The sequence below is a fragment of the Eucalyptus grandis genome, chromosome 8 (assembly GCF_016545825.1).
Source record: "Eucalyptus grandis isolate ANBG69807.140 chromosome 8, ASM1654582v1, whole genome shotgun sequence".
Classification (NCBI taxonomy): domain Eukaryota; kingdom Viridiplantae; phylum Streptophyta; class Magnoliopsida; order Myrtales; family Myrtaceae; genus Eucalyptus; species Eucalyptus grandis.
Window position 1 is genome coordinate 46992938 of NC_052619.1, and position 20877 is coordinate 47013814.

General features: G+C 37.1%; 2 protein-coding genes across 2 annotated transcripts; both read left to right on the plus strand.

Annotated features, from left to right (window-relative positions):
* The first annotated feature begins 4849 nt into the window (after positions 1-4849).
* LOC104414763 (leucine-rich repeat extensin-like protein 6) lies at positions 4850-6319 on the plus strand. Its single transcript, XM_010025927.3, has one exon. It carries the CDS (start codon positions 4942-4944, stop codon positions 6127-6129), a length of 1188 nt encoding a protein of 395 aa, XP_010024229.1. The 5' UTR covers positions 4850-4941; the 3' UTR covers positions 6130-6319.
* A 10238-nt stretch (positions 6320-16557) lies between these two features.
* On the plus strand, positions 16558-19541 carry LOC104414764 (40S ribosomal protein S3a). Its single transcript, XM_010025928.3, has 7 exons — positions 16558-16662; positions 16775-16822; positions 16940-17045; positions 17974-18111; positions 18201-18386; positions 18705-18905; positions 19187-19541. Exons 1-7 carry the CDS (start codon positions 16652-16654, stop codon positions 19280-19282), a joined length of 786 nt encoding a protein of 261 aa, XP_010024230.2. The 5' UTR covers positions 16558-16651; the 3' UTR covers positions 19283-19541.
* Positions 19542-20877: the final 1336 nt, after the last annotated feature.

The window sequence follows — 20877 nt, forward strand, 5'->3', positions numbered from 1 at the left end:
CAATGTCCAATCAAAATTGACTGGATAAACTCAGTTAACAAAATATGAAGAGATTTAGGACTCAATTAGTAAAATTGAAATCACTGCCCGCGGTGGCGCAGCTGGCTTTGGGCTCTCTCCCCCTCACGAAAGGGAGGAGTTCGAATTCCAGAGGTGTTGCATTTGTGCGACTCACCCGTGGCTGGGTCTGTGGTGGTGGCTCAGTCCACCCCGCGTTTACGCCGCCAGCTGCCGGCTGTACGGTGGTTCACGGGTCACCAAAAAAAAAAAATAGTAAAATTAAAAGGTTTAAAATTAAATTGATAAAAGTGTAATAGATTTAGGACTTTCAGAACAATAGGCACATGTCAAATGGTGATTGGTGCTTGCAGTCTTTTTTATTTTTTATTTTTTATTTTCTTTAAGTTTTTTATTTTGCTTTAGACTGCCCTAAGTGAAGATAAGGCCCACTTTTTGTATCACTATGCTTTCTTTTTCTTTTTTTCCTATTTTCTTTCAATTTGATTATGCTTTTAAAAAAAAAATCTCTATATTGCCCTGGGTAATGGCAAATTTACTTTTGGTTCTTCTTGTTTTCCATATATCGTTTGACATATAATCGTACTTAGTTATTTCGTATTTCCTAATTAATCTACTCATGCGTGTTTCGGGATCTTATATTTTATATATTTTGTACTTGTTTTGCAGTTAGTCTTCCCAAAATTTTGCAATAACAATTCAAGTTTGAACCAATCATTGCTTGTTTCTCGTATCTTGGTGGAAAGATATCGGTTGGAAGTTATTGACTAGTACACTTATTAATATTCTTCTGTTTTTTCTTCTTCTTAATCTTTGTTGACTTTTCTTAGGCCTCTCAATTTCTCCCTTTTCCTTGATTGTTTCCCATTTTAAAAAATAAAATAAAATTCCCACACTGTGTTTACCAGTAGCTGAACCAAAATGATCCCGTGTGCTATCGTATTTCAAGAAAATATTTACTTATTATATTTCTACCACAATCAAATATTATTTATATTGACATTTCTATGAAGAATTACACATAGTATATATATCAATACTTGCATGTTTTGCAAGTTTTAGGTAGTTTCCATTACGTTTTAACTTTTTATAAAGGATGAGAGGCAGAAGATAAAATCACTCCAAATAGAACTCAAAGGAGCGATTTTCTCGAGCTTTCAAGCAAAAGTTGAAAAATAAAGGCATTTATTTATCTTTTAGAAATTTCATAAATTACATGGAGATATAGATGGCTAAATCTATTAACTCAAAAGTTTTGGGTATATTAATATGAGTCTCGCGATTGGCCAAAAACAAGACAAACAAAAGTACTCCAAAATGGCTCTGGGGCTTAACTTATATACTTCATTGAACAAAATAGGTCTCTTAACTAGTCATAGCCTTTGACATCATATCATTCATTCAAGATAATTGTCTAAAAAGTCTTAAATCCGTTGTATGACAGCAATTGGTCAATTTAGCTACAAACATTTATTTGTGTCAATTTAGTCCTAGACCTTTTGAAGATTTGCCAATTTAGTCCCAAACATGCAATCTGGATATTTGGCTAAAATGACTATATTGGCATATTATCAAAATATTTAAGACTAAATTGACAAATAATCACAATGTTTAGTACTAAATTGGTATAGTCGAAACGTTTAAGAGTAAATGGCATAATTAAGAGGTAAAAGATTGAAATGACCTCCATATAATAGGTCTATGACTTTTTGAATAATTTTCCCTCACTCATTCACGTAGCCAATCTTAGTAGTTACATTGGCATCATCTTAAATTGAAATTTATTGTCCTACCCTCCTCATATTCTCTAATTATTAATTATCATTTGTAATTGATTTTCATGACTTTGCACCGTCATCTTCAGCTACCCTAATCTGCCCAAGTCAACAACGGAAGAATTGTCCAATTAGGGTTCTGATTTCTGGAACTTCCATGATTGGATTGATCATGAGCTCCAGGTCAACGGAAACTGCACCTCTTCCTCCTTCTCTGTGTCTTTAAATTTAATTTATTTAGTAATGATTACTTGCTCCGTTTGATTTTACATTTTCCCCCTTATTTTCTCTAATTCGAGCAATATTTTTTTTCCCTCCTACCAACCAAACTCAGGAGTGCTTGACTCGGCCCTCCTTTCTTCCCAGCTTCATCTTTTTCACACGTGCACAGACAAGAGCAAGAGAAGCTTCTACTGGCAAGTAGGAGTTAATATATATCTCAAATTGACATCCCGATTAAAGACAGTTATTTCTAATGAGGAAAAGTAGAATTTTAAGCAAAATATATTATTTTTATTATTACTTTTTCGTAAAGCAAAAGCCTGCATGCCTTTAAATCGATAATGCAGGCTTAATGAGTCCCAGGCCCCTTCAAAAAGTCCTACCTGCTCTGCCGGGTGGTATAGATGTATATATATATATACAATTTGGGATAGCTTTTAGGCAATCAACTAAGCTTGTACTCCTGATTCGGTCAAAGACAAGACATTCATGCGAGAACCGAGGATTATATCGAACAAGAATTGAAACTAAAACCTCTCACTTATTGAAGTGCAAAGTCCCAATCGTTTGGCCACCTCGAGCAATAACTTGGTTTGTTACTCTATGAACTTTTAACTTCAATTTCGTCCTTGGTATACTATAATGCCCGTCTTACAACTTAAAGTTGTTAAGTTGTTCCAATGATAACAAAATCGGTATTTGCCACATTAAGTTACTATTTGTATTGACAATACGTCTAATCACAGGCTTGGTAGTTTGCAAGCACGAGCCATAAGGGCATAATGATACTTTTAGACAGGCTTGAGCAAGGGCATTTAGTAAGAAGACTCTGGTCTAAAACTCAGCTCGGTTATACCAAAGTTAAGCCCCGCATGCACTCAAAATTTAGATATGAAACTTTTACAATGACCAAGATTGGGCAAAAACTTAGGCGTAATTTCAAAGTATAGCTCGGCTCGAACCCTCCCAATGACTACGTCTACTTGAAGGTGGTTTCACATTACTTTTCATTATTAGAATAAATTTTCTACTTGAACATATTTCACACGATGAGACATTTCCCTGAAGTGGTGGATGTCAACCATTCTTCGTAAAATTTCTCCGAAATCTCGGGGTCGGTCGCTGAAGTGGTCGGAACGCGTCTTCCTCAAATGAAAGTCGCCCGTGGTGACTCGCAATCTTGATGGTTTTGTGTATGTGTGTGAGAAAGAGAGAGAGAGGGAGGGTGGACAACCAACAGAAAAGATAAAGAGACGCGGCATCGATGAATGAGAGCTGAATGAGGGTTGCCTCCAACGACGATGGCCGCGGTCCGACAATGGCGGCTCATGATGGATGGAGGAAGCTGGGAGCTATAGGGGATGCGGTGGCTTGGAAAGTTGGAAATGAATGCTAGGGTTTGTGTTGGGTGAGTCGACTGTTGGGATTGTGCTTTCCAAAAGGACGGAAATCTGGTCATCTCGGCAAATGGGATTTATCCCGAGGATGGAAAGTAGCGTTTCTAAACAAAGGATAAACATAGGTATTGAGATCCATTGTGAGTAGTGCAATTAGTATTTTTTTTTTCCAATTTAAATGGTTTTTTTTCCTTCTTTTAAAGAAAATGCATTAGGATAATCTCCTGGAACTTTATCCATTTCTAAAAGTCTTCCTTTTCTTTTCTCTTTTTGTCTTATTATTGTAGGAATGAGTCAAGGTTACGTTGTCCTTCACAGGCACTGACCATGATTAATCAATGGAATTAAAATACATACAGGCACACAACAGAAGCTAAATTTCATTCACAAACACATCTTCATCAAACCAAACCTATTTACTTGGGCAAGCCAATTACTTTAATGCAAATGTCGTGCCGTTTTACCTATTCAATGCTACTGAACGTGTCCTCTCCCTAATAAAATCCAGGTGCCGAATTATGTGACGGATGGTCAGTCCCTTGCAACTGGAGATTGCGGGTGATTATCTTATTAAAACCCTACAACCACCATGATTTTCTATGATCGAACTTGAAAGCCTTGTAGATCACCAACCAGTTCTTTAATGAAAAAAAAAATATTCTAGGAGAGTCGAAGCCCGACACAACTTAACATGTCTTATGTCACTTTCTTTTGTTGATATTTTTCGAAAGGAACTCGTTACTAATGATAAATGAACTTATTGTTGACGTGAGTATAAGATGAAGATGCCAAGAATTAGTTCATCATGATCCTAGTTGTCTTAAACTTGTCCTTGTTGGAGCAGCCAACATTGAAGTTAGTAAATGCTACAAAATAGGCTAAAGTTGCCAAATTAGCTCTTAAACTAGTATGTCCCACTTTAGGGTAACTACTATAACATCTAATTATTTAGTTTTTCTTTCTTTCTTTTTTTGTGGGGGAGGGGAGGGGGTTGCAAAAAAAATGCAAAGAACCGCGTGTTTGGTCGAATCGCTTCATAAATTCAACGCAACCAATACTACCTGACTTCACCTACGTTTGCCTCCTCAACCATTTGCATGAAGAATTACTAAACAAAGGCCCATCCGAATTAAATAAATATAATGGTTGATTAGAGAGTGCCAAAGAAGTTTCCATCCCGCTTCCTTCATTCATTGAGTAGTCAAAATCACAGCGTAAAACCCCTCTGTACTCCAACATAACATTAACATATATAAGCACACATGACCTCACTGTTTAGATTTTTCTTTTGCAAATAGCTGAGAAAAGATTTCAACTGAGATTATAGTCAAGGGTTGTAGTCCGATTTATATATTCCATAAAATAATTTCGAAAATTGCGCCATCTTGCCTTCTTCGAAGATATGTCAATCCCCACGTTTCCTATAAATGCCAACTCACGCTCCCTAAATTCCAAATAACACCAATCAAGCCTCTGTCTTCATCTGTCAACTGTTCACGTCAATCTGATCTCTGATCATTTTCACCAGAATGGGGAGAAACCCTCGTGATCGTCTCTCTCTAGCCCTCTTGGCTATCGTCCTCTCCATCACGTTCTCCTCCCTAACTCGTTCCCATGCCCAACAGCCTCCATTGAGTTTCCCTCCAAGCTTCCCAAACCCTAGGCTTTTCAATGCTTACATTGCCCTCCAAGCCTGGAAGCATGCCATCACCTCGGACCCGAAGAACATCACCGGAAACTGGTGTGGCCCCGAGGTGTGCAACTACACCCGGGTCTTTTGTGCCCCGGCCCCCGGTGACCCGCACAACCTCACCACAGTGGCCGGCATCGACCTCAACCATGGCAACATCTCGGGGTCGCTCCCGGAGGACCTTGGCCTCCTCGCCGACCTTGCACTGTTCCACATCAACTCGAACCGCTTCCACGGGACTCTCCCTGAGAGCTTCCGCAAACTCCGCCTCCTCTTCGAGCTTGATGTGAGCAACAACCTCCTCTCCGGCAAGTTCCCCACCGTGGTATTTGACCTCCCTTCCCTCAAGTTCCTTGACATACGCTTCAATAGATACCGTGGCAAAGTGCCAGCTAGGGTGTTCGACTTGAAGCTAGACGCTTTGTTCATCAACAACAACAACTTCAGCTTCAGCCTCCCGCCGAACATCGGTAACTCCCCGGTCTCCGTGATCGTCATCGCGAACAACAACCTCAACAGCTGCCTCCCTTCGAGCATATCAAACATGTCGAAGACCCTCAACCAGATCATCATCACCAACTCAGGGCTGACTGGGTGCTTGCCGCCAGACATCGGAGCGCTGAAGAACGTCACGGTCTTCGATGTAAGCGGCAACGACCTGGTCGGGAAGTTGCCAGACACGATCGGGCACATGAGGGCCTTGGAACAATTGAATGTGGCTCACAACAAGCTATCCGGTGATATCCCAAAAAGCATATGCTCTTTGCCTAAGTTGCAAAACTTCACTTATTCAGATAATTATTTTTGTGGAGAGCCAGAGATATGTCTCAAGTTGCAAAATGAGGATGATAGAGAGAACTGCATTCCTGATCGGCCACTCCAAAGGTCAGCCGAAGAATGTGACGCCTTCTATTCACACCCTGTTGACTGTGGAGCCTATGGCTGCTGGCCCCGAAGCCGGTCATCGTCGCCGCCTCTGCAATCGCCATCTCCTGCTCCGTCGCTGCCCGCCAACTTTCACTATTAATCATGACAGCCGGACACAGGCAGAATTTTTTTCCTCCAAGAAAACAAAAAGAAAGAAAAAGACTTGTCCTAACTACCCTTTATAGCTTTAATTTCTTAGCCTATTATTGTGTTGCTTGTAGAGCAGTGTTTGAGTTTGGACTCCCGTTGTTTGCATGTGAAAAGAAAGTGAAAATTTTAATTTACTTTGATTTCTGTATTTTATATATACAAGGTTTCCCGCAATGCAAGGTATGTGCTGGCGCTATTTTTTTTTTTTTTTTAGACGAATAAAGGTCGTTGTAATTTGTCCTCTCGGTCAAATAATAAAGCCAGATTATAAAAAGCGCCGTTGCCTGTTTGCTCCTATTTGAATTTGCCCGCTTCGAGAAGGACTTGTGTGCAACACTCTTTGCCTTGCACACACCTACCGCAATTATCATTCAATAAAGGCAAAATTCTCTTGTTCATCTGGCCAATCTATATTCATACTATATTCCTGCAGGTACTAGGAACTTATTGTAATCCAATTTGGTGGCCATATAGTAAGAATTTAATTGACTTGAGGCTTTATTTGGGTCAGTTACCCTATGCGGAAGAAAGCAAAGCCTCCTAATTTTTTAATTTTTGCTAGAAGAGGTGGGAGAAAAATTCGAAATTTCCTTCCTCTGCATATCTGAACAAAGCCTGAAACTTTAGCTTTTCCTTTATCATGATGATGCATGCTTGCCAAATCGACAACGGGCATATGGTAATTTATACCATAAGCGTGACTATAGAAATTTACCAAAGTTCAATTCCGTCCATCAAATGCATGGAAAAGCCCTTGACTTCCAATTGATGTACATTAGTAATTACCTACCTAATGTTTCGATGAACAATTGATGTCTTCGTTTATGTGGCAAAACATATGATGGAGACAAATATGTGAAGGCGAAGTCTCGTCTAGGTGATGCCACGTCAGCCTCAATAGACATCGAAAAACAGACCTCTTCTTTCCAAAAGAGACGAACCATTGAATAGAGAAGGGGGAGGTGGAGGTGGAGGTGGAGAAGTCGCTGGCTGGTGGGGGTGAAGTCCTCTCCACCCGCTGTTTTCCCCCGACTATACCCATCTTCTAGCACCCAGGGCTCTATTGGGGAAACTAACCTGGAAAGTGGGGAGAAAAAAAAAAGTTCATTAAGAAATAGGATAAAAATTTTGTGAGTATGAAGAGGAAGGAAAATTTTTAGATTTTAGAGAATTTCTTTGCATTTTCCAGTCTCTCGTGCCTCCAAAAAAATAGCGTAAAGAAAAATGTGACTCGCCATGTGTCAATTCCATACCGCACTAAAAAAAATGCTAGACCAGTGAAGCCATAATCGGCCTTTACTGAAAAAAACAAAATTAGAGAATAAAATTAATTGTTTGAAACACGTGCACACTATCCTTAACAATAATTATGCTCTTCGGAAAATGAAACTCGGTGCAATGGGCGCTAGTGGTTATCCTCCCAAGTTATAGTAGACCTTTATCTTTATTTTACATAAAGTACTAGAGAGAAATTATATGTAAAACCTAGTAAATATAGGAAGAAAAGTGGAAGGAGACAAGAGAATTTTTTAGTTGAGGTGTGTATATTTGGAGTTTGGTTTAAAGGTTAGTCAATGAAATAGGGTTGGTGAGAAACAAATTAAATCAATTGTTTGTCCATTATTCACAAGCTTAAAAATCAAGCCACTTTTCATCAAATCGATGGTTCTCAAAACCGTTACAAATCAATGGCTTTCAAACTTTCAAAATTATTGAAATATCAACAATCCCCACATATTTGATAAGGTTTTGAAAAGAAAGGAAATCATTATGTTGGCTTAAACTCAATTGAACGGAATGCATCGAAATTGGTGCCAATTGGGCTATGAATTAGACTTAGAAAGAATGAAATATAAATCACAAAATTAGTGGTGAAGTTTGAAACTTCTATGAACTAAGAATTTCTTTTGTGAATTATCAATTTTCACAATTTCAATACACCCCCACAAGTCCTTAGTTGTTCAACACAATTTTGCACTAATAGGCCATGTGCATTCTTGGTTTATCCATGAAAATTTTAAAGATTTTCCCAAAGTTCTCGTATGAGAAGCCTTGCTCCATACTAATATAAGTGATTCCATCAAATGTATACTACAATTTAATACACCAAAAATAATGGATACAAATTTTTTACGAGCTTAACTCAAGCTCTCTTTCATTGCAATCTTGCTTTATTATCACCTTAAGAGGGACAATAATTTATTATTGTGCATCACTAGATCACTAAGTGATTTGCTATTACTCATATGAACCTAATCCATGGGATCTCCAATCACATAGGTTCCGTTATCATCGTTATTGATTTTTCTCAACTGGCTTAAGTCACATTCCCCACAATGTATCATTAATTAAATTTCATTCCCAAAGGAGGATTGGCCATATTTGCCTCTAACTTCACATAATCAATCAACATATCCCATCTTCACATAAAGTATCGGTTTTACCTTATATGCCTAGTTTTATTTTTTGAAATGGCTATTGTCACTTGGCAATCATAATGCATAAATATATATAGGCCATGTTTGATAACCATCCAAACAAAACTAAATTCTAATTTTTTATTTCCAGAATCAGTTTGGGCCCAGAATCACATTTAGTAAAATTTTTGTTCCCGGGAACAAATTTGGAATAGAATTTAGAATAAAAAAATATGATTCATGTTCCAAAATCATAAAAAAAGAATAAAAAAAAGTGGCTCTCTCTCCTATGCTCGACGTACCCTCCTGCTCCACGTTCTCTCCCATCCCAAACATTCTCCCCTCTACTCAAACCCTTTCTTTTTCTTCTCTCCTCCGCTCGACATTCTCTCCCATCCCATACAGGTTCATTCTCTCCTCAAGAACGGCGACGACGACTGCTACTTCTTCATCGTTGAAGTTGCTCGTTCAAGGTGAGTTCCTTTCACTCATAGCTAGTGTGGTTGTTAGTTGATCTAGGTGACGGCTCATTCACCATCGCCGTCATTTGTCATTTGCAACGGTTGGTGGGAGCACCATCGGATTCGAGTCGGTGGGCGCCCACGCCAATCTGGCCGAGGGGTCACTTGCCGAGCAACCCCTAGGCCCAAATCGGCGGGCGCCAGCACCGAGCTAGCCAAGGGGTCACGATTGTGTAGAGAACGTCGCTCATTTTGCCCAATTGTGGGTGCTTCGTGGTTCCTCTTCGGTCGTTGTCATTCCAATGTGTTTCGATTTCCCTCCATTTTAGTGGTGCATCCGAGCTAACCCAGCTGCCGATGTTTCAGTTTCGTCTTATCTTGCTCCCTGTGGCTCTCGCCGTGACAAGTGTGATCCTTTCTTTTACCTACATTTCAAGCTCTTAGGCTTCGTGGAACACGGCGAATGTGGTCGAGCTGTTTCGGTTGGTTTCGTGAAGTTCTTAAGTGCGGCTTGGGTTTTGGAAGTTTGACACATTTTGATCTGCATGTGGCTGGAATGCAGTGTTTGTAAATTCAATGCTTCCTTTGGCTATTATGATGGTGTTATCTATTGGTTGCTACTTGCTGCATGCTAAAAGCCCGATACTCGTGTTGGCTTTGGGAAATGATGGGGTCACATGTATACCCATGGGTAGAATTGTGGCCTAAGACTGAATTAAGCTGGCTGTCTTGTCGCGAAATGTGCACTATGGAAATGGAAGGAGTAGTCTGCATTCTTTTGACTCTATAGCCAAGGTGTTTGCATGCATTAAATTGTCTTTGAATAGCCTTTTAACCTGAAGCACTGGAGACACATTAAGCTGTGTATTTAACACTCTGGAGAGCTGGAGCTATATCTGTAGGAGTTAAAGGACAAAAACCAGTTTTAAATTATGTCTATATATAGCGAGTGCAGACTACACATTTAAGAGAATGAGATATAAATGGTTTGAAGTTCTTGTAGAAAACATGTGATCGATTGGGAAATGCCTCTGCTAGTTCATGTATTATTTTTAAGCCTACCGATACTGAGGTGAGGCTCCCTAAACACCAATTACCAAAGACAGATTTTGCTTTATGTAATTAATGATGCTTTACTTTCAATCAAAAGATTTGGGGAGAGGGAGGTCTATTGCAGTGATTAATTAGCAGATGCATTCTTCTTCATATTTTGTTCAAATGATTCCCTAATGTTGAGTCTATTACTAATTTGTTTCTCCTAGCTTTTCTTGTCTTCTAGAATAAGGTTTTACTTTCAAAAATAGGAAAATGGAATCTTCCATTATTTACCAAAATTAGCAATTATGTTTGACATGGTATCCTGAAAGTTGGTAACAAGTTTTAAATATGCATTTGTGCAAAAGTTGCATCTGTATGTAACTTACGGAATGCCACACACTCATTATTGAGCTAATGTCTAGATCGTTGATATCCAACAGAAAATGTTCTATATATTCTAGAGATTTTTCAATGTCCTCTCTTATCTCTTAGACATCCAACAAAAAATGTTCACGAGCAACCCCTCAGCTAGCTCGATGCCAACGCCCGCCGATTCGGGCCCAGGGATTCTTTGGTTTGTATCGGATCTCCTTCCCTTTGGTGACTTCTTTCTTGATTAGATGTGGTGTTCTCCTTTTTTTTTTTTTTTTGCCCATTGACTAGACTTCTTTCTTTGAAAAAGTTATTCTCATAGTTAATACTGAAATTCTTTTCTTCTATTGTGAACCAGGAAGCTATACATAGTACAACAAAGAAGAGCCAACACCAAAAAACTTGCACTCAGAGGGTCAAAGAAATACCAATCAAGTGGAAGGGTGCCAACCCAAGCTACAGAGAAAAATACAAGAAACGGGAAAACAAGCAGCTAGAAGAAAGCTAGCGAATAGCGTAGGCAGGGCAAAAAGAAAGACAAGAACAAATGAAAATGGAGGGCAGAAATACAACCCAACAAAACCAGGTTACAACCAAACCGAAAGAAATCGAGTGAACCGGAACCAGCAACATCGGCGAAAGACCCAAGGAAAAATGAGGTAGAGAACCTCCCAAGCAAGGGGGAAGAGAGGGCGACCCACGAGCATCTTTAATGCAAGGAAAAACACAAATGGGGCACAAAAACGAACGGCCATATGATCACTTCAGTAGTAGGCCAAAACACTTATTCAAAGATAGAAGGGTGGATTAAATATTTAATCATAGAAAAGTAAATATTTATTGAAAATGAGAAATCACCATGATAAAAAAAGACTACTCTTATTTAAATATAAATAATATTGAAATTCTAATAAGAAAACAAAATTTAAAATAACAACAATTTTTGTTTTTATTTTTATCTATTTTTTATTTCTATATTTTATTTTAATTTCTTCCTATTCTGAAATATATATTTGCTATATATAGAATACATATTTAATTTTGCATTATAATTTAGTATTTATATTTATTACATATTTTAGGTATATTAGTATAGTTTATACTATGGTTTATTATTTACTATTTAATAAAAATTGATTATTTAATAATTTTATTACTTTGTATAAATATAATTAACCAATGAGTGATTTATGAGAATTTAATATCAAATTTACATTCATCTAAAAAGGTAATTAAAAAATAATTTAAATAAAAAATTTATGCAGTTACCAAACGCATTTCTATTCTTTTTCTATTCTAGAATCAGAAATTTTGTATAGTTACCAGATGCGTTCTTTTACTCAGAATCAGTTCCCGGGAACATAATCATTACCAAACGCGCCCATAGTGTCCGTTTCATTCCCGAAGAAGTATCTGCTATTGGCTAATTTACAAATTACAATAACTCCACCAAGGATAAACACATTCACAAATGAATTTTGTCTTATTTAAATCCAAGATGCAATTAGCATTATTGCGTCCTTCTAATAAAGTGAGAAATCTATTATATAAAATGTTGTATTTTATAGTTCTCATTTATTTCTTTACTATAATCAAGGTAGTTCAATAATCACAGTTGGGATTTTATGTATATCTATTGGCTCAATCTACACACAACATAAGCTATATTAGGTTGAGGCAGTTCATTAAATGCATCAAACTCCTAATAATCTGAGCATACTTAGACTAGGCCACACTCCCATATTTGTTATTAATTGGGTATTAGCATAACTTGTAAGTGTGACATCAATATATCCATATTTTTAAAGTAGCATCTCCCTCAAGTTGGGGCATCATTTGCATCGTGCTCACAATGTATGTGCAAGTACATTGTGGTTTATTGTGGTTATCACTATTAGCTTGCAAAATATTCATTTCAAAATGTGATATTTGTGGGATTTGTACACCCACCACATTATAGGCTCGCGGAAATACGATTCTTATTATACATGGCTCAAATTTAGTGGATTCATTATTATTCTTGCTGTACATGTTTAAAAATATGTTGATTTTTCGGCATGAATGTTGTACAAGTTAAGAACATGTTGGATTCTTGGCTATGAATGTTGTGTATGTTTTTAATATGTTGTTTGCGACTTAGCCCGTTGTCCATATCCTTTTGTTGTTTAAACAACAATCATTAAGGCTTGTTTATGTGTTGTCTTGGTTATATTAGTTGAGGTGAGGAATCCATGTTAATTTCAAACAACGATCACACATTATTAGGAACAGAAGGTAGCGATTTTAGTCATACTCAAGGAAAGAAAACAAAAAGAGACCAACATGTATGAAAATAGAGGAAAATGCATTTCCGGATGGTCTTGAAGAACTAGTTGCGCTAGGAATGAAAACTAATAACAACTTAAGAGTGGTTACATGATAATATTAGAGAAGTAGATTGAAGAAAAGTTCCATAATTTTGGCATCAGGGGTAATCCTCATATGGAGTCGAAGATGAAAAAACTTGAAAAAATGTACAATCAAATATATAACTTGAAGGGTCAAAGTGGCTTTAGGTGGGATCATGAGAAGTATTCTGTTGATATTCATTCAAAAGATAGTTGACAAAAATATTGCAAGGTTTGTGTCATTTTTTCTCATTGTTTATTCTTTACTACTTGGTTTTTTAATAACATAATATATTTTATTTGTAGACCTAGCTAGGCACTTCTTCTTTGAGAAGAAAGTCCTTCCTGCAATATGGTCGACTAGCAACCATATTCTAAAAAAAACCATGTTAAGGGAAATCTCGAGAAAGACCTTTCAAAAGCTCTGTGTCTGTTGAACATGAGTAAGGTGAGAATCATGATGATGAGACAACTAATGGTGCAAGTCAAAACTTATCGCTACTATCATCTTCTCATATACAAATAATTCTGATATTTTAAGAAGAAAAATGGGTAAAACAAACAAAGTGGGTTGCTAGGTTAGTTAAGATTGTAGGCACTTTTGGCTCTTTCTTGGAAAAATACTAACGAGAGGATAGAGATAATTGCTAGCCGCATTGGACGTGCTAAAGATTTGGGCAATGATAAAAGAAAAATACATGAGGAGCTTCCTCAAATGTTTCTAAGTACTATGGGTAGAACAAAAGTATGCAAAAAAGAAAATGTGGAGGATCTAGAGAACATTCATCTATTTATTGGATTTCAAGATTAGAACAATAAGATATTTGTGGAAATACTTCTCAAAGAGATAAGAATGACTGAAGAGTTTGGTTTATGATTTTTCAAGTACTCAATGAATTAGGTAGAGTTAGAGTGATGAGTCACAGTAAATTTGTGTGAATTGGAAGGAAAAAGTTGTACCTAATTTTGTCTATAAATAATAGGTCTATTGTGTAGTCCCTTTGTTGTTTTATGACATTAAGCAATATTGAACAATGTTCTTTTTGCTATTTCTTGGAATCATATTTTTTCTAAATGTGCTATTTCTTATGAAGTTCGGGGCATTGTTCATAGTTGTTGTGATATTCGAAGAATTAAGTAGAATTATAGTGATGAGTTGTAGTGGATTTGGGCTCGTTAAAAGCTTGTTGAGATATCAACTTTATGGCCAAATATGTGCTGATTCTTAGTCGTGTGGAATAAAGTTAATTGTCTGGCAACTTGCTTTTTAGTTATGGCATTTAATTTTTAGTTGGTGTGGAGTTTGCTTAGTGCATCTTGTGGAAACTAAAAAGGCTAAACGTGCTGATTACATTATAAGGATTACTTATGCTAAGCAATTGTGGCCAATGAAAAAATTATACTATGTAAATCATTTTTTTTTTTTTGCATTGAGGGTTGTAAGTGTAATTAATTGTGAAGGTTTTCAAGTACTATGCATGAGAATGATTTTTTCTTGATGATAGATTCATATTATTTCATGGGTACTACGTATTAGCATATACTTTCTTTATATTAATATTTAGCTTCTACCAAACAATGGATAGGTTAAAATATAAAAATATCCATCTTTAAATCTACAATTCATCAAGTATAGATAGGATATGATAAAATCTCTAGACTTCTTATTTTAAAGTATCAAGTTTTCATCTTGATTATAAATCCAGACAACCAAATACAGTCTATGTCAATACACTATGAAAAAACATAGATTTGAAATCAATCACCATTCTTTGCACCATTGAACCATATATTTCTTCACTATAGTTATGTGTATGGATATAAATCAAAATTTTAAATTAGGTAATAGAAAATAAGTTTAACTGCAACAAAACATGTTACAAAATTAGGGGCACTATTTGCATATTCTATATCCTATGTAGCACCATGAGAGGCCTCCCAGTACTTGTCTTGAATTGCTGAGGGACCGCTAAATGCATCTGTTTTCTACAAATTTATAGATGGATCGAATGAATAAAACCAAAGTCCATTCATCTTAGCAAAAGTTGCACAGATGACCATAATTAAGATATGAACATGATAATACCCAAATTCATCCTTTCGTTTTTATTTGGTAGAATAATGAAACTTTGTGAAGCAATTAATGATTCAAGAAAAAATATAAAGCTTTTTCTTTTGAATAAAGGAAGAGAAAATATTACATTAGGTTAACATGTCTTAAACTAAATCTACGAATATGATAAGTTCCATGTGGTTAAATCTGTAAGGTATCTTTTTATGAAGTAAACAGTAATCCAAGAAAAAGATAAAACCCTTTCTTTTCTAAAGAAGGAAGAAAAAAATATTACATTAGTTTAATATTTGTTTTAAACTAATTCTACATGGTTGAAACTGATGAGTTCCATGTGGGTTTAATCAAATCGGTCAATCAAGATCCATCTTGACACATGTATTATTGACTGAAGTAATTTGTCATGAAGGACATGAGTCTAAAGGGGAAAAAGATTAATTCCATGTGAGCCTCACGTGGTGGAGACAACCTCTAACTCTTTATGGGGAGGGGATGTATGTGGGGGTGTCAGAACCAAACTAAACGGAATCGAACCAAAATTTCATACATTTTAAGTTTAGTCCAATTTTCAATTTGGATAATTAAAAAAACCACATTTTTGTGCGGATTTGCATTTTATCAATTTCGTTAACCAAACCAAACCATGAAAGTATTAAATCGTCCTTAAATTAAGAAGCTCTAAAAATATAAAAATCCATCACTACTTCTTCCCCCACAAAGTCAACACAACAAACTCTTGGAATCTACTTTAAGCTCCGCCACCCATATTGGTTATGTGCTTGCATGATCAGCACCGACCTTGCCAATAAACTCTCTAGTCATCTATCGCCGCGAATGTGATGTGAAGGTTATCCTCCCTAACGTTCTCTTTGAATCTCTCGTACGTTAGTGCAAAGTTATAAATATATTTTATCTCAATTTTTCAAATCTAAGTTTTTGAAGCTAGTAGTATTTAAGGTACAAATATATTTTATCTCTATTTTCAAATATGGGTTTTTGAAGCTAGTAGTATTTTTCACCCGCTTATTTGTGTGGTTCAAGGTAAATAAAGTTTGTCAATGTGCTTTGTAATGAAGTTGGGTGCAATTGTTCTTTCTCACCATGCTTTCGGCTACAAAATTGTCCTTAGTTAATTCGTTCTAAAAAATAATTTCTAAATTTTCTTCCCTCTGAATAGGAAGCACCTTCGTGAATTGTTATTTTGACAAATTTATAGTTCTGAAAGATATTTCCTCTTGATGAGAAAGAAAATATCATAATTATAAAGATGAGTTTTTAACAATATTTCCTATTTATCAACTCTCTTAAATTCCCAAGAGGGCTGGAGACTCTTATTTATACTTGAGCCCTTCTAACTACAACCGTTAGATCTCCCATTGATTTGACAGTGGTGATCTAACCCTAAGAAGCATCTAGAATACATTTTCTACATTACCCTTACAAATACCTATTATCCCTATAAATATTTAGACATGCACATTTTACCCTTAGAAATACCTAAAGTTATGGGCTTCTAGAATTGTCAAGGGCTTTTGTTTGGGCTGTTGGGCCAATTCTTTGATCTATTGGGCTTAGAATTTTTTTGGTCCATTGACACTAGAGTATATATATACACTTGTAAGTTGGCAAGACTAGGGTTTTTTGAGCGTCCAAGAGGGTTTGCAAATATCCGCCGTAGGAGCCGCCTCTCTGCGCCACCACCAGGGAACCCTCGTCTCCTCCAGCCATGGCCGTCGGGTACTCCCTCTCCTCTCTTCGCCGTTCCTGCCCATGTCGCGGCCTTACCCTGTTCGTCTCCTCCCTGAAAATGGGCTGACGTTTGTCCCCTCTCTGTCTGTGTTGGATGCAGGAAGAACAAGAGGATCTCGAAGGGGAAGAAGGGTGGGAAGAAGAAGGCGTGAGTGCTCAATCCCGCCTCGAATTTGTGGAAATTGATTCGGTTCTTGTGCCTGTTCTGGGGTGATGATTCTGCTGTTGTTTGATCCTTTTTTCTTGTCTGGTCTGGCGGGTGCAGGGTCGATCCGTTCGCGAAGAAGGACTGGTACGATATCAAGGCGCCGTCCGTGTTCACCGTCAAGAACGTGGGCAAGACACTCGTTTCTCGTACTCAGGGTACAAAGGTGCGATTTTTATCGTGTCTTGGCGTGAATCTGTGAGCTGGTGCTTGGCTGGGTTCTTGTATTTGCGTACGAAAATCGTTTGAAGATGTTGTGAATGGTACTGTGTGAAGTTTAGTTAAGTTCGCTCAATGCCACTGGATATTTCTCATTAGACTTTGTGAAAATAACGTAGGAAAAGTTTATCTGCTTTGTTCTGTTCTTTTGTTTTCATTTGGGGCCTTTTGATAAGTAGGCGATGGACCGTGATTATATTTTTTTGACATTAAAAAAAATGGGTGGAAGGGACAACTTATTGATGGATTGGACTCTTTCCCGGAGAAAATCTGCTCTGGATGTGGACTGGGATTTTGTTGGTTTTTTTAATTTATGCATCAGATCGATGTATTCTCATTTGAAGTTCGTTCCTGTGAAGTTTTTTTGTCCATGAGCTGGGAACTTGGGTTTAGGTTGTATTCCCCTGACTACTTCCCTCCGAAGAAGCATCAAGGTGTTTTTTTAGCTGTTTAGTTTTGGACTTGTTGATGGCTTGATCAACTGATATTATATCCTTACCAAAATGGAAGAGGTCTTAGTTTTTGGGAACTCTCTGTGGAGCTTCCATGATTGATAGTTTGACATCAAATGGTGTTTGCATGAGAACACATGTATCATGCATGATATCCTGTGAAACCAATGAGCCTTATAGATTTGAATTTGCTGTCAACATTCACATAAGCCATGGTGATAATGACCTGGCTCTTGGAGTAAAAATTACTTGTTAATCAGGATGTGCACATAGGTGATGGTTAAGCGACATTGTTTTCTTATTATTGGCCCCATTCACTCTGTCTCCTTGTAAATGCCTTTTATGAATTTGAATACCTATGCATGTCCATATTGAGTTTAAAAAGGGTTTCTACATGCAAGACTAATGGGGCCTATTCTGCAGATTGCTTCAGAAGGTCTCAAGCATAGAGTGTTTGAGACATCGCTTGCTGACCTTCAAGGTGATGAGGACCACTCCTACAGGAAGATCCGTTTGAGATGTGAAGATGTCCAGGGTAGAAATGTCCTGACTAATTTCTGGGTAATGTCTACGTTCACTGTTGCTTAATTCTGTACTTTTTTATTTGCATGTTGACTCTCTTGACTCACTGTTCTCCTTTGGTAAATTAGGGCATGAACTTTACAACTGATAAGCTGAGGTCCTTGGTGAGGAAATGGCAAACTTTGATTGAAGCCCATGTTGATGTCAAGACAACAGATAATTACACATTGAGGATGTTTTGCATTGGTTTCACTAAGAGACGTCCTAACCAAGCCAAGAGGACCTGCTATGCTCAGTCTAGCCAGATTAGACAGGTTATTTTCTAGTCGTGAGCCATAACTGACTAGTTGAATTACATAGCTTAAGTTGTAATTCATGCAGCTTTGGGATATTTCATGACTTCGTCGACATTATTCTTCAATATTGGGATCATATTATGTTGTTAAAATTTTGAAAAATTAGGATGTGGGTGATTTATCTGTGCCTTCCCATAGATAGCATATCTTCAACTTGGCAAAAGTTATTTTAGTCCTGTCATGTAAATTTTTTGTTTGAAAAGTTCCTGCAGCAGAATGTATACTATTTCATTTGATTAACTAAACAGTAACTTTTATTTGTTTCTCCCTTTTCAGATACGTAGGAAGATGAGGGAAATCATGGTAAACCAGGCAACATCTTGTGATTTGAAAGAGTTGGTCCGCAAGTTCATTCCAGAATCAATTGGAAAGGAGATTGAAAAGGCAACATCAAGCATCTATCCCCTACAGAATGTGTTCATCCGGAAAGTGAAGATCTTGAAAGCTCCTAAGTTTGACCTTGGGAAGTTGATGGAGGTATGTTCCTTGTTGGATCACCTATAAAAAATGTCAAATGTTGAAGTATGCGTGAATCTCGAATGACGGAAAAATCTTTTTACTTTTGCCATCTTTGATGATATGTGCAGCATGTAAAAGTTCATGATGTTCCATTTCAGCATTTGGGTATCTGGATCTTTCTCAAAAATAAGATTAAAATCATTTATAACATACCCCCGCCGTAAAGGATCCTTGCTTGGCCCGATATCTTCGGCAATGTCAGAGCCATGCTAATGATCATTCTGTTGGTCTTTCTGCAGGTTCATGGAGATTATTCGGAAGATATTGGTGTGAAGCTGGACAGGCCAGCTGATGAAACAGTGGCAGAGGCGCCTACCGAGGTTATTGGAGCTTGAATGTAGAGTGACTGAGATGCTGAGAATGTGTCCTTTTGTGAGAGTTACATTCCATTTGAAGGGAGGTTCTGTTTGTGAACCTGCCGAAAAATTTCTTTTATGCACCTTTTGACTGTTTCATCAAGGAAGAGAAGACAATTTTGTTCCTTAATTTTGTAGACACCCTTAGATTTTGTCGACAGCCATCTAAATTATGGGTAATTGGTTGTTTGTTTAAGCCGTTACTACGAGTCTAAGTTGTGCCAGATTTTGTGGAGCCTCTTTCGTGGGATACTTGCATGGGATCTTTCAGATATTTGGTCTTAAATTGTTTGCAACCCGGTATCCCAGTATTAGCCAATTTGTGATCCTTTAACATCTCCCTTGTTCCGTATATTACCACAAAAAATTAACGCTCCGTTTTGCAGAACATATTTTTTGGAAAATAATTTTCCTCATGTTTGGATTTTTGGTTCATTTAGGTAAATGAGCCATTGAAAAATGCTTTTCTAATTAAAGGAAAAACATATGCTTAAAGTCAGTAAAATGATTTCTCTCTAAATCTTTTTGAAAAGCCGGAGAACATTATTTTAAATACAAATAAGTATTGACATTCGGATTCGAAATTTTAGGGTTGGTTCTTGAGTCTCAATGTTTTGGATGAAGTTGGTTCTTGAGTCTTGGCATTTAGGATGAAATTTCTGATAGTTGGGCCTTGATGGCCGTGCTTGAGTCCATCGAGGTCGAGCTCAAGCCCCTTGTGCTCGTACACAATTCCTCCGGACCTAAGCTCAGGTCCATAAAGAACATACTCGGGTCATCAATGCTTAAACTGAAGTCCACAACAGCTATCCATTGATCCTTGGCACTCAAGTCTGAGTCCTTAATTATAAAATGTTAGTTCCTATAAAAAAAAAATTTTAAAAATGAATTTTTATTCTCTATTTTTTTTATTTTTCTTTTTCTTTTTTTCCTCCTACTTTGGTCTGTGACTAGCCACTAAGCAAGGCTCGAGAGCCTCACCAAAGACCAACAAGCTCGTCCCTCTCCTATTGCCTGTCACTGTGACGGGCCATTAGCAAAGAAAGAAGGAAAATTAAAATAAGAAACAGGAAAAAGGGAGATAATTAAATTTTGATTTTTTGGTCATTTTTCTCTGAAAAATCTAATTTCCTTATCAAACAATAGAAAATATCTTTTAGTTTATTTTCAAGTTTCAGTCAAATAATGGAAAATATAATTGTTTTCCAAAAAAAATTACTTTTTTAAAAACATAGGGGACTTTGGCTACAACGAGCAAGCTCCTCATGATGGTGCTCCTGGCATTTGATCAAGGATAGCATTCTTGATTAAATGATTAAATGTCCCTCATTGTCATTTGTTTTATATTTCTTGTGAATTTTCTGTCTAGTTCATGGCAGTTCTTTTGTACTGCGAAAATCTACAAAGCAATTATCACGTTCAAAGGGAGAAATGCCACTGGTATTTCTTACAACAGGAGGGTATTGTTGGATTAGAACATTCCCGTACGAATAAAACTCGGTTACCTGCTAACTTTATACGATGGATTCTCTGTTCTGCTGCTTCTGTGGTGGGATTACACTGCCATAGTTGGA

Bases quoted from the DNA above. Each gene is read 5' to 3' on its own strand.
- LOC104414763 (XM_010025927.3), top strand. From the start codon at position 4,942: ATGGGGAGAAACCCTCGTGATCGTCTCTCTCTAGCCCTCTTGGCTATC.
- LOC104414764 (XM_010025928.3), top strand. The intron at 16,823-16,939 runs GTGAGTGCTCAA...TGGCGGGTGCAG, and splicing joins AAGGGTGGGAAGAAGAAGGC to GGTCGATCCGTTCGCGAAGA. The intron at 18,112-18,200 runs GTAATGTCTACG...TTGGTAAATTAG, and splicing joins ATGTCCTGACTAATTTCTGG to GGCATGAACTTTACAACTGA.